The 14,097-nt window shown below is 38.4% G+C and overlaps 1 protein-coding gene across 1 annotated transcript in view; it reads right to left on the bottom strand.

The window, feature by feature from the left end:
- Positions 1-14,097, bottom strand: part of LOC140236339 (liprin-beta-1-like) — a 94,350-nt gene that overhangs the window by 18,569 nt on the left and 61,684 nt on the right. Inside the window, exons 14-16 of the mRNA XM_072316295.1 lie at positions 3,931-3,934; positions 3,156-3,312; positions 2,284-2,427 (exon numbers count right to left, since the gene is read on the bottom strand). Coding sequence (XP_072172396.1) covers positions 2,284-2,427; positions 3,156-3,312; positions 3,931-3,934 — 305 coding nt within the window. The remainder of the gene's footprint in view (positions 1-2,283; positions 2,428-3,155; positions 3,313-3,930; positions 3,935-14,097) is intronic.

The raw sequence follows: 14,097 nt of genomic DNA, 5'->3' as shown, positions 1-14,097 counted from the left end.
CAGATTGACAGATACAATTCATGGACAAATATGTAGGAAAGATAGATAGATAGATAGATAGATAGATAGATAGATAGATAGATAGATAGATAGATAGATAGATAGATAGGTAGATAGATAGAAAGATAGATAGAAAGATAGATAAATAGATGGATAGATAGATAGATAGATAGATAGATCTAGACAGATAGATAGATAGATAGATCTAGATAGATAGATAGATAGATAGATAGATAGATAGATAGATATATAGATAGATAGATAGAAAGACAGATAGATAGATAGATAGATAGATAGATAGATAGGGTATAGATAGATAGATAGATAGATCTAGATAGATAGATAGATAGATAGATAGATAGATAGATAGATAGATAGATAGATAGATAGACAGATAGATAGATAGATAGGGTATAGATAGATAGATAGATAGATCTAGATAGATAGATAGATAGATAGATAGATAGATAGATAGATAGATAGATAGATAGATAGATAGATAGATAGAAAATAAATGAATAAATAACTAAATACATGAATAGACACAGCAATGTACAAATGTAGGTAGATAGGAACAGATACATGCAGAGAGAGCTTGACAGACAAATAGATAAAATGAAACAATAGTCAATTACATGTAGATTGCAAAGCAATATATTGATAAGTGGGTACCTTGTATATAGATAATTTTTGTGGCCATAATATCTCATACTTATTTCCCCACATCTCGGTGAATAATGCCTTGAAAGCATTAATCCAGTTACATCCCCTGTTAGCAAACTTTTGTTAGGGTTTGATTTTCCCAAATTCCACGAATTACTGGTATGCTGTGAATTTAACAACACGCAAAAACATCATGAACAGACAGGTAGTACAGCACTTCTGATAATCTTGATGTCAAATCGGGGGGAAAAAAAAATGTCGTGAAAATGTCTGTGATCTCAGTCGTGAAACTATCTGTACACGAAAGTAACAACTATTTTAGAAGTTTATAGGCCTGGCTACTGGGAGAAGTGGAGTGAATATACAGTAGATATAATGCAAAATGTGTGCATACACCTTTAATAGTGTGTGTGGTGGCATATTAATACACGGTGCTACCCTTTCTGTGAGCCCCATTAAGAGTGTGTTGATAATGGTTCAACACGTGGACATTCACCATGTAATGTAATTGTATGATAAGCAGCATATTTAGCATTGATTCACTTTACCCGTCCCCCCCCCCCCCCCCAAGTGCAAGTTGCAGTAAATGTTTATGTCACATTTTAACTGCATAATACCATGCCCAAGGACACTCTCCTAGGTCAGGAGGGGAAAAAACAAAGGAAAAAAAAAAAAATGGTTATAATGACCCTGACTAGCTATATTTTTCCATCCATCCAGGCAGTCTGATTATCAGCGAGTGTGGGATGTACAATTTGACATAGAGTATAAATTTTTAAAGGTTTTTTGAACACTCCTTGACTTTGCAACAGTGGCAAATGAATAGATCATTGATACAATATTGACTGTGCTGAAAATAATGAAGCTGATGATGATGTAATATAATAATGATGATGATAATAACAATAACCATAATTGTATTCATAATAATTATGATACAGCGTAATCAAGTGCTACCACTAATATTAACCAAAAACCATTGAATGAGAAACATATGGTCAAACCTGACTGCTGATGAAATATCTATTTCACTTCTGTGCTGTCTGTAAGTTTAAAACCAAAAGAGTTGAAATAGATTGCTCAGTCAACCGCTTTTCAGCATCGACAATGCTGCATTCACACTACGCAGTGGGGGCCGAGGATAAGATGGTGTACTCGTGCCCAAATTACTTCAGTACAAAAGAGTACAAAATAAATTATTTGAATTAATTTCACAACAGTAGTCTCTTTCATACACATGGCAAGGAATAGAACTTTTTAGTTGCTAATCCTTTTAATTGCTATTAAAATAGTTTTATCACATTGCACTTCAATTATACAACTTCCGCTTCACTGCATCCCCTTTCTGACTCCCCCCCCCCCCCTCAAAAAAAAAAAAACAACTATAAACATGAAAAAATCAGTATCTAATTTGTAAAAGTGTCCCATCTACCGGTTTAAATAAGGTAATATTGTCTTTCAAAACTATGAATCGTAAATGTGTGTGTATTGCATGTTTACTCCAATTTATTTCACTATCAGCCCCTTCCGCCACTCCCATACCAACCCTCTCGCCCCTCGCCCCCCTCTCCCTTTTTCGACCCCCACTCTGCAAGACTTGGACTAAGGACTGATACATACGTTGAACCATTCTTCTTGAGGTCCCGGGACCAGGCGAGGCGCGGTCCCGCCGTGGCCCGCAGCCGGCTGTTCCTGGTGAACTCCACCTGCACCTCCTCATCCTCCTCCTCAGGGTTCAGGGTGGCTGAGCCGCTCCTCTTCAACCTGGAGGGGTTACCATAGCAACATAGTTGTGATTTACACTTCCAAAGTCATGACCCCTTTGGGTATCATCACAGTGATGAAAAATTGAAATCAATACACATACGTAGTCCCTTGCCGCACGACTCAACAGCGAAGAATACAATTCAAGGTTTTCAGAAACCCATCAGCAGGGAGCAGTTGTCATGGCAACAAATGCCCTACTTCTTTTACTGGCTCCTTCACATCAACATTACACAGTGACAATGAAACCAACTGGGCATAAAATTTAGAGTGAACGACACTTCTTACTCATCGTTCCAACCTGAAGCCCTACAGGTTATCATACGGGCAATTTTAATACAATAGTATCATGCACGTAAAATCCAAGATAGATAGTAAAATCAAATGCAATGACTACATTTGTGGACTGATTAGCAGCAAGCAAATAATCAGGACAGTGACCATGAAGTCTTAATCCAATCATACACATATTTCTTGATTAATAAGAAAGGACAAATTCATATTTGGATGGTTCAACTCAAAATAAAAGCAATGATTATTTCACCCAACTTTCACAGAGGAATCCATCATCAAAGAATTCTAGCAATCCAGATATGATATAAAGTAAAAAAAAAAAAAAAAAAAAAAAAAAAAAAAAAAAAAAAAAAAACCTAATACAAAACTCTTTTGGAGATCACATGACTACGTAGGTCACAATGGGGAAAGTATCCACGGTAGACTGGACTTACTTTCCAATTAGCTTCTTGATTCCTCCTTTGCGGCGGCGGTAGTCAAGGGGCGGAGTTCCGGGCGGGGCCGGATACCCACCCCTCTCAAGGCTCTGGAAGGTGACGTTGCGGGGTCGCTGCACCCCAAGGCCATCCTCCCCTTCGGATTCTGTCATGGCTGCAGGAGGATGAGGAAGGGGGAAGAGGAGGAGGAGGAGGAGGAGGAGGAGGGGGAGGAGGAGGAGGAGGAGAACAGTGAGCATGTGCATATTAAAGGGGTGTGGTCACAAATTCTGCATCACAAACTCTCGCTGCTGTCCATGTTTGGTGGAAGCTGAGATGCAAATCTCCAAAGTACTACTTCATGCCACCACATAAAACTTGGCACCTGAATGCAGCGTAGAATAGACGGTGTGCACTGTAATATGACTCTTCAACGGATATGCTCCAAAGGCATTTTGATACAGTGTTCATGTGTACAGAGCTATAACATCGTAAGGAAGGTAAATGCTCCTCATCCAGTAAAGACACAATAATACACTTTATATAAAAAAAAAACAACAACAACCATGTATTCTATTAGAGGGTATTTCTTTTGGATCTGAAGAGAAAATGTACACTGCACAGACTTTCCTGCACTATAAGTTGTTGTAAACTTGCCCTTGCTAATTCACAGTATTGCAGACACAATGAAGCTCTATGACATAAACACTCCTTCCTTGACCACAAAACAATATTCAGGACCTGATATAAATGGCAATGCAGACTTCATAACAGAAAGCTAGATTATTCACACCCTCCTGTGATTATGGGAGAAAGTAATAATCAAACTGCTGAGAATGAGAGCTTCAATGTAAAAAGAGGGTGAGGGGTTTGAGAGAGGGGTGATATAATGAGCTATTAAAGTCTTGCACAGCGGGTGTCGTGTTCCTGCTCTCAGAACATCTGTTAACAATAAAATTCTGCTTAGTTTTGCTGTACCATTTGCAACAGTTAAGAAAGAACTGATTTCTACTTCACATACAGGCTAATTGACCCACACACAAACACACACACACACACACACACACACACACTCTCTCTCTCTCTCTCTCTCCCTAGAATACTAGATTGAGGTTTTAAAAAGGCATACATGTATTCAGGTCAAAAATAAATTGAACTTAGAGCAGGAGAACAGGAAGAAGAAGAAGAATCAGTCATTTGCTGGAATTAGTGAGTCACTGGGTTGGTTCATTTGCTATGTTCCTGTTTTCTTCGCCTCATGAACTCATGCGGAAAATTAAACTTTCTGGCGAAATAAAAGAATTCTAGCACGTTTCGGTCCCAGGGCCATTAAACTGGCCTTCCATAAAATCTGTCACTTTGGAGGTAATATTATGAAAAGTGTCGATTTGGCACTTACTACCTCCTGCATCACACACCAATTGTCGGGGGGGGGGGAGCAAAATTTAGACAAACTTTTCAGATGATTTTCTTGCAAATTATCTTGCTCATTCTCACGTCTCTTCAATATGTAGCAAGACACATTTTGAACTCTTTGAATTCTTGCCAAATGTAGCTTGGCAACCTACATACTATTGAGCTACGAATTTCTTTCTTTTCTTTTTTTTCGCTCAATGTACCAAGTGTAAGAAAATGCAAAAACTGCTCTGAAAGCTGCAAGACTAAAAGAATGCCAATTAAACTAAATCACAATTATCAGTACTGGAGAATAATTTTTGCATGGATGTACAGGTATACAGCAGATTTTCATGAACAACATAATCATTCAAATATATACTGTCATCAACAAAAATTAACCCCTTTATGTGCCCAGGTACTGAGATGTACATAACTTACACTAAGATCTGTAATTCCTCCAAATATGAGTTAACCAGCCTTCTCCAGTATATTAAAATATCAATTTGCCTCAGTCCAATTGGAAGACCATGGAAAGACAATAGGAATTGAATAGATTAGGTTACTGGTATCTCTTTTCATTGGCAATTACACATAATGTAGTTACCAGACATTTGTTCAATTCAGCCTAGGAAGCACTCCAGCCGATGTGCTAATCAGCGACCAGAGCACAGTTAGGGTAAGCTACCGAAGTTCACCATAACTGGCCCTGTGCCCAAACTTTATCGTGTGAACGTTTCCACTTCCACAGGACTTGCACATACACCTGTACATGTTTGTTTGTTTGTTTGTTTGTTTTTGTTTTGTTTTCTACAATATCTTACTAAATATCTGACAAGTGAATACCATGCACATCAACCAAAAGTGAAAATAAAATTTGTGAGGGAGTGGGCAAGCTTATTGTCTCCGGGTAGTGTGGGAGATAATTTCACAGTAATATCACTTGCCACTTAAAATGATAACGCTATGAGAGCGCCCTCATTTTTGAGTGAGGTTTCCTGGGAACACAAAATTCTAAGAAGGGCCACTCAACCAGATTCAGTCACTGAACTCCAGAATGTTCATATTTACATTCACCACTGCCTGCACTCTATCCTCTTTACTTCTTTTCCCCTTCCACACCCATTCCAGCCCTCCATCCCCACCCCACTCCACTCTCTCATCAAATGGAGGATCATATAATTTTCGTCACATCTCTGGAATCTCATCCAGACATCCAGCAGATGACGCCACGACACAGATGTTCTAAACGCTCGCAATTAACGATCGCCAACTACAGCTGCACTCCTGCGGTCTAATTAGTCATATCATCGCCCTCCCACCGTTGGAAGCAATTCGGAGCAGACACGGGTGATGCGGTAGCCATGGCGACCGCAAAGGGAGGCTGTCAGTCACGATGCAGACACATCATTCTCTTAATGCGGGGGAGGCTCAGCTTTCTTACAGCACACATAGATCAGTGAGGTGATTAGATAATCCCAGGGATTTTCCAGGCAGCTACACAATACCAGAAATAATTTGCCTCGTGTGGTTGAGTCATCTCCGGTAATTCACAGCCGGTACGCGGTACGCTTGGCTAGATGCAACACAAACAACCACACGGCCTCTACAGATCTCGCTGTCTATAGTTGGCATTCATTGTTAAGTGCCTCCACTTAACAATCTCATTATCAACAGACAAAAGAAGGGCAATTAACCGTTAAAATGCATTTGACTGTAAAGGAAGGTCACATGATGTGTTTATGAGTGTGATGGGGAATAAAATCTATTCAGAGAAGCATGCCATATCATTCTTTTCGTCTTTTTTTTTAATGCTTGTTGCACATAAAATGTACATAGACTGCATGATGAGCCAATGCAGTGTGCACACATACAATTGTGTACCCGGTACATGTTCATGTACATGTATGTCCTGCTTTTGATAGGTTTCAAATACCTACATTCTATCCAGACAGGAGCCTAAAATGTCGCTTGCATGATTGCTCGCGACTGCATTTTTTGCCATGAACACAAAAGAAGGGCACTCATTTTCATTTCACTAGCACAAACATTTTCTTCATTTCCAATACACTGACAGTTAGCATTCTCTCACCCCCTATAATACACAGAAAGTACTGCCATGTATTTACTGCCATCCTTAATTCAGATGTGACTGCCAGCTTACATGATTCATTGTTTCTGTTGGGGCAATTATGAAATTTCGATATCATCATTACGTTGTCATAAACTTAAATTGATATGAACATAAAAGGCAGACGACATAGTTTTAGCACTGTACCTGTGCTTTCCCATAGAGTTAGTGCACAGCTTACTACATCACATAACTTTGTTGTGTGGTCTCATACATCATGTATGGTGTTGGGTTCAATAGACACTGGCATGGCCTAGGCATACTACACCTAAACCAGAAACTTTTCATGTGCATGAAACTTTCCTGAAATTCACAGGGAGCTACGATTGGTGAGGGTAAAATGCATGCAGACATTTTTGTCTACACAATCCACTTCATGTAGTACAGTATACTGTAAAACAAGAAATTTTCATTCACATGAAATTTCAATGAAATTTGTGAGGAGCCAAGATTCTCGAAGGTAAAAATAAGATATGTAAATATTTTGCCTACACAACACAAATGTCAGTGAAAAGTGACAATTCACAAAAGTTTCATGCCGCAAAAATAGCCATCAGCTCCAATTTATGAAAGTTTAATGCTGCAAATGTTTCTAGTTTTACAGCATAACCTTAAGCGCAGTTTCGTACACCCTGAATGGTGTCAGGTTACATACATGTAGACCCTTCCATTGTACATAACTTTTTACAATGATCAGTCCCATACATCTTGTATGATGTTGGGTGAAGTAGACATTGCCATTCTACAGGCCAACAGGCGTGCAAGTTGATGAACCATGCTCATTCTATGTAACTATTCAAGCTACATCATGTAAAGTCCGGAAGCGAAAATTCAAAAAAACATGACAATTTTGGCTGATCTCATTAGACATTGATCATCATCTGTTGTCAAAATCATATCATGCAAACTTATGTAGAATGTATCAATTATAGCAATTGGAGTCAAAAGGAGCCTGAGCTTTTGATCCTAGCAGAATCTTTATTGCAGGCAAAATGACAGACACAGAAATAAAAAATACACATAGCAATAGAAATTATGTAATGTCGCATCTTCTGTATTCTAGGTTCTAGGCCAGAATAAAATTATGTGTTGAGGCAATGAAAGAAGATAAGATACAATACAATTAGTATCTTCAATGTACCATTTTGCGAATAGAGCATTACACAAAATGTAAAACACTTGCAGACATTGGCTTGAATTCTCAAAGCTGGAATAACTATTCAGATTCCGGAGGAATAAGTTATTCCACCTTTGAGAATAGATTCCGGGGAATAAGTTATTCCACCTTTGAGAATAGATTCCGGGGAATAAATCGCGTCATTTTACGTCACGAGGGCCTGATTTGCATAAGACGTGTAATAAATCGGCGGAATAAGTGGTGTAATAAAGTTATTTCACCTTTGAGAATTCGGGCCATTGTGTATACATACAGAAAATCAAAATGATATACATGTAGATTACCTTTTGGACGAATGTACAACATTATCCTTCCTTTTAATAGTTAAACCAATGTCCCAAAATGGCACAAAACAATCCACACGCTTGAGAAATTTGGGTGAACACTTCCACAAGAAATCACAGCCGTACACTCGACACAATCTTCACATAGCTGTCATCCTTTTAGAGCAGATAGACAAATCCTGGCATGTAAAGAGAGTTTTTGCCCCTGTATTCCTTCTCTGACTGTTGAACTGTGTGTACAGGTGTATCACAACACAGATACAACAGCAACAAATACAGGAGTGACTAAAAACAGATTTATACATAGTCTTGTATCAAGCTGTCTTTAAAAAAAAAAGGATAACATCTAAAATCAATCATAAGTATTCTAAACACAATAATGCTGCCTTGATAGTGAGGCAGTACAAATTGACAGTCAAAAGCTATACATCCGGTGTGTATGCATGGAGGAATTTTAATGACACTGCAAATATCCTCCAATATTTGATTGCAATAAACGATAAGCAAGCAATTGATGTGGCTGAATTGAGGCTTGGATTCCAAAGGTGAGAAACGTCTCTTTTTTATCTACAGTTCTTCCTGGGGTTTTTTTTTCTCTCTCTCTCAATCTATATTCCTCTGTTTATCTGTCACAGATATTTGGCTGCCTTGTAAAGCGTGACGTTGTAAGCTCTTGTCAATATTTGCACAATTTACAAACATGAGCTTCAGGCGATAGAAAAGAAAAAAGAAAAAACAAGCTACAAACAGCATGAATCCACAATAAGGGGAATGCCTTTATAGCCTTTAGCCCACATTTAACCTTTCAATGGCCTGCTAGGAACTCCTCTGTTTGCATTGTGATGTCATAATAAAATGACTTCGAGGAACCAATTGCTGTTATTTACCCCCTGACAAGCTACCAGTTTCCAACAAACGTCACAACCCTGACCCTCATTCCCCTCTTAGGAGCTCTAAAGCACCCCCCCCCCCCCTTTTAATCCTACTCAGATTGTAGACACAACTACTTTACTTTTGCACAGACAATGTCAATTCAATTATTGTCTATGTGCTACTTGTCCGCTATTACGTATGTACACTAGCATGTCTCTCCGTCCGTCTGTCTGTCTGTCTGTATCTCTCTCTCCGTCTCTTTAATTTCTTTAAATTCCATCATCCGATACTACAGTATGATTCGAAACATAATATTTGTATCTCCACACAGACTAGGTAGTCACAGCAAATGTGCATATCACATTTTCTTGCAGTTTACGACATTTCACAGCATTTACTGTATGATCATCATCAGAAATGCTGCAAAGCAAAATGTGCACTGTGTACTATTACACAGTGTAAACACTGCATCAATCACAAGGTGGACTGTACAGCACAAACTTTTACAGAGTGCCACAGAGTGTAGTGTAAGTCATAGTGCATACAGTGTACCATGAAGCTTATTGTGTATCATCTGGTACACTGTAAAACCATCATAGTGTCGTGTAAGCACGGTCTTGTAGGGTGTAGTTTTCACAAATTTTATCTGAAATAAAGACCAGTGTTCACAGTTAAATGGCTTGACGTCTGCAAGTTCAGCAAAAATGAAACTTCCGTTCTACACTACAAGTCTATTGAGAAGAAATCCTTCCCCCCCCCCCCCCCCCAATTTATGCACATAAGTGCATTCTAACATCATCTACTCAGTTTCTTGCCCTAGTTTCCTTAGGGCAGGAACTCCCTGAATGTTTTGACAGAGAATATTGTACATTTTAAAGTGCAGTTCCCACAATGTTACTGTTATACAACAAAATCAGAAGCTTCATCAAAATCAGTCAAGAAAGTTTGTAGAGTATCTAAAGACTACTATAGTGACATTTTTTCACAATCACTTACACAAATCATATTTGGTGATGATGTCACACCCTCACAACTTTCCTACCGGTGATGATGTCATTGCCTCAAAACTTTCTCATTGGCTCACAGATGAAAGTATTACAAATAGCACATTTTGGCCTACGATTTAGCAGCCACAAATCTGTTCGTCCCCATAAAGTTACTGTAAAATCAGAAACTTTCACACCCATGAAACTATTGATAATCTTGACTCCTCGCAAGATTCATGAAAGCTTCAGGCATGTGAAAATGTGTGCAAAAGTTTTTTGTCTACACAATGCACTGAATGCCGGTGGCAGCTGCGAAAAGTTTCCTGTCAAAAAAAAGGCCGGCAGCTCCAATTCGCAAAAAGTTTCATAACGTGTAATGTTTATGTTTCCAGTTTTACCGTACAGCTGCTAGGTTATCACAAGATAACCGCTTCTTGATGTATTACAAAGGATGAAAGTGATTCCATGCCATAACAAGGAAATATAGCTGAAGATTTCTGTAAACACGGGAAAGACATTAAACTTCATAATTCTAAACTTCACAATTCCCTAACTTTCTTAATACAAGATCTGATTTTGATGAAAATCTCCCGTTACGGTTGCCTGAGGTAATATGATTTGAATACAAAAGGCCACCTCAGTGTGGTGCAGATATATGCACTTTAAATGGAAGCAACAGAAGCACAGGCACAAACTTCAAGTAGTTGGCTTCCTCTCAAACAGTATACTGTAAATCCTGACAATCGAAAAGACTTTCTGTGCCTGTCCACTCAATTACTGGCAAGTGGCCAATCATCTTGACAGTTTAACAGCATTTCAAGCTTGAAAATCTCAACGGCATGGTCCTAAATGTTACGAATGTCTCTAATGTTGCCCCCCCCCCCCTCAAAAAAACAATAATAATAATAAGCAACATTAATAACTTTATGGGCAAACTGCTTCATAAAATGATGACTATGCACTTAAAAAAATATGGCAATCTTCCAGCGACTGGATTCAATGTACACACGTTTTCCAATTATCATAGCATGGATACAGTAAATCCTTGTCAAAGCAATCGAATCACTCATAGTTAGTTGTTCATAAATATCTCAATTTAATGAGCATAATCTTTATAACTTTGATATGCTCGAGTGTTCCTCGTCCATTTGAACATTGTCATGCAGCTCAGTTGGCGGCTGGTTGGCGAAGTCCTGAAGATGTTTGAGGTTGTGCCAAAAAAATGTCGCAGCGCAATCAACATTTTCATCATATCATATCCAGAAATAACAAATTGCATCTTTGAGACTTGTATCAAGTACCTTCATATTTCTCTTCCTCAGTTCTAGGATCTAATAACTGTTTTCAACCTTTTTTTATTCTTGGGGCCAAGGATGAGCTCTGGTAAATTCTTCATGTCCATGACCTCTTGAAGGCTGTTACAAGGTTTCATGCAGGCCATTCAATCTATTCACCACAGCCAGGGATACCAACCTTGTACGATAAGCATTACAGTTTTCTTCAGGTATAGAGATAGGCCTGTATTTTATGTGAAAAATAGAATGTTTGTCTTCCCTGCAGGAGACTATTACATGTACAAATACATTTTTTTTTTTTGGGGGGGGGGGATGGGGGGATATCTATGATACATACATTGTATTATCCACGAAAACTGCAGAATTTTATGAAAACAAAACAAACACAAAAGACTACATAATACTTTTTTTTTTAATATCAGTTGGCATCTATCCACAACCTACTATTCTCTGCAAACCTGCATAATTGGTTCTGACAATATAATACTGAAAATACACTCTTCTCTTGGAGACCTTACAAGCTGTTTGGCATTGCCACATAGCATATTACAGCTTGATCAGTTTTGAAGAATGGAGCATGAATACTACTATCCTGTGCAGTATCTCGTCTCAACATACGTGTACCAGTGTAGATGCTGAGATTCTTCTAATGCAGTATAGATTTCAATGCACTGCACTCCATTCAATTTACACTAATACACTAGATCTTAAAAGAAATATATCAATTATCATTCAAGTTACACCATACCCTATAAGTATAATGTACATTAGCGAAACAAACAAAAACATCCAGACATGCACACCAACAGACACACAGACACACACAAACAGACACAAAGAATGATTGTACTTTAACTCACTTCCTTCCCTTCTGTGTACTGAATTCCTGCTGCAGAGCATGAGACACTTTCCAACGCAGGTCAATAAAAGGTAAATCAAAAGCACAAAGTACCAGTGGCAGATCTTTATAGTCCGCCACTGTCCAGATCGAGTCTCACGTCCAGCTGTTTTTATGTAGCTTTAGGAAGGGCTAGCTATGTCCACTCAACTTCAGTTTCTATCGACAGCAGCTGACCGATGGTTTGTCAGGCGCTACAACTTCATTAGTTTCCCTACACCATCTGAAAAGTGTCCATGGCACTTTGTAAAGTCATCGTAATCACCTGCGTGCTCATGCAGCACTCATTAATCACAGGAGTAGCCTGCGCACTGCACAATCGCATTTCATGAAGTCACTTTCATGACACACGGGAGCTAATCACGCTGTAAATTGCACTGCAGACAACTTCATCATGACTGAATAATGCCTCTAATAGCACAAGGTCATCTGAATACAAGTACTAGCAAACACATGGAAACAGCACAAACAGTCATGAAACCACACACACACACACACATACACACACACACATACATTAGTACATGTATGCACTACAAATAATTCACTGTTTTGTAATGGTGAAATTACATTGTACATTCTACATAACTTCCATTTGTGTATATCCCACACTCTCCTTCAACGCTATATAATTGCATACAAATCCCTCCACACACTACATATTGCATTTCTATGACGTGTGTTCATCATCAGAGGGGAAAAAACAACATCATGCACGTATGAAAACCTGATGTCGGCGAGCGCCGTTCGAAATCATTCAATTGCAATAATGGATTACTTCGGACTCAATAGAACAGAAATAGCTCACTTATACTGGGATGAATTTCAAGGCAATATTAGACGAGATTATTGTGACTGTCTCCCCCCCCCCCCCCCCACCCTTCTCTCCCGCTCGCACTTTCTCTGTTTTTTTCCTCTTTCTCATACTTACTGCATCTTTCCTTCTTTCTCTCACTGTGTCCATTACTGACATATATATTTTACTTACTTTAAAGGGTGTGTACAGTTCTGGTCGAGGTGAGGATTTAGCTTTTAACGTTATGTGAGATATTCAGAAACCACTCTATGAGATGTCAAAGAGCATGCAGTTTTAAGGGGTATCAAAAGTTTATTCGATGAAAATCGGTTTTGAAATGCCTGAGATATCCAAAAACAAGGTGAAACAAAGAGATCCTAATAAAGTTGTGGCATGTCGCCTTTTATTATTAGCACTTTTTTTGATATCTCAGCCATTTGAAAACCAATTTTCATCAAATAAACGTTGAATCCTTCTTAAAATTACATGCTCTTTCATATTTCATAAGACGTTTTTCACTATCTCACTTAGGAATGTTCAAAACATGAATCCCCACCTCAACCAGTACTGTACAGTCCCTTTAATACACTGTACATGCATAAATTCCTTCAATACGTGTACACCTGCTTTAATATCTACATGTATACTGACAATGGGGTAGAGTATACATATTTTTACAGGTCTTTATTTCTGTCAAAATCTACCTCTCCCTATCTTCTCTAACTGTGTCAATCTTTATCTACCTTACTCCCTATCTCTCCCCCATCTCTCTCTCTCCTCTCTCTCTCCTTCTCTCTCTCTCTCTCTGCTTGTCTTTCTTATTAAGCCTATCTCCCTCTCTTCCTCCTTCTTAAACTCTCTTACATCTCGTGACTCAAATTATGTCTCACACTGTGTATACATGTATATCTAGCTACACTGTACCTATATCCTTTATCTGGCCATCCATCTATCCATCCATTTCCTATCTATATACCATTGTATTAATCTATATACCTAGCTATTTAACATTTAATTTATCTACCTATTTATCAGTTTATCTATTTCTTGATCTAATCATCTATTAATTTATGTATCTATCTATTCATCTGTCTATCTACCTATTTATACTATCTTTCTATTTAT

Source organism: Diadema setosum, chromosome 12 (genome assembly GCF_964275005.1).
Source record: "Diadema setosum chromosome 12, eeDiaSeto1, whole genome shotgun sequence".
NCBI lineage: Eukaryota > Metazoa > Echinodermata > Echinoidea > Diadematoida > Diadematidae > Diadema > Diadema setosum.
Note: the sequence above shows the minus strand (reverse complement) of the source record. Positions and strands in the feature narration are given on the sequence as shown.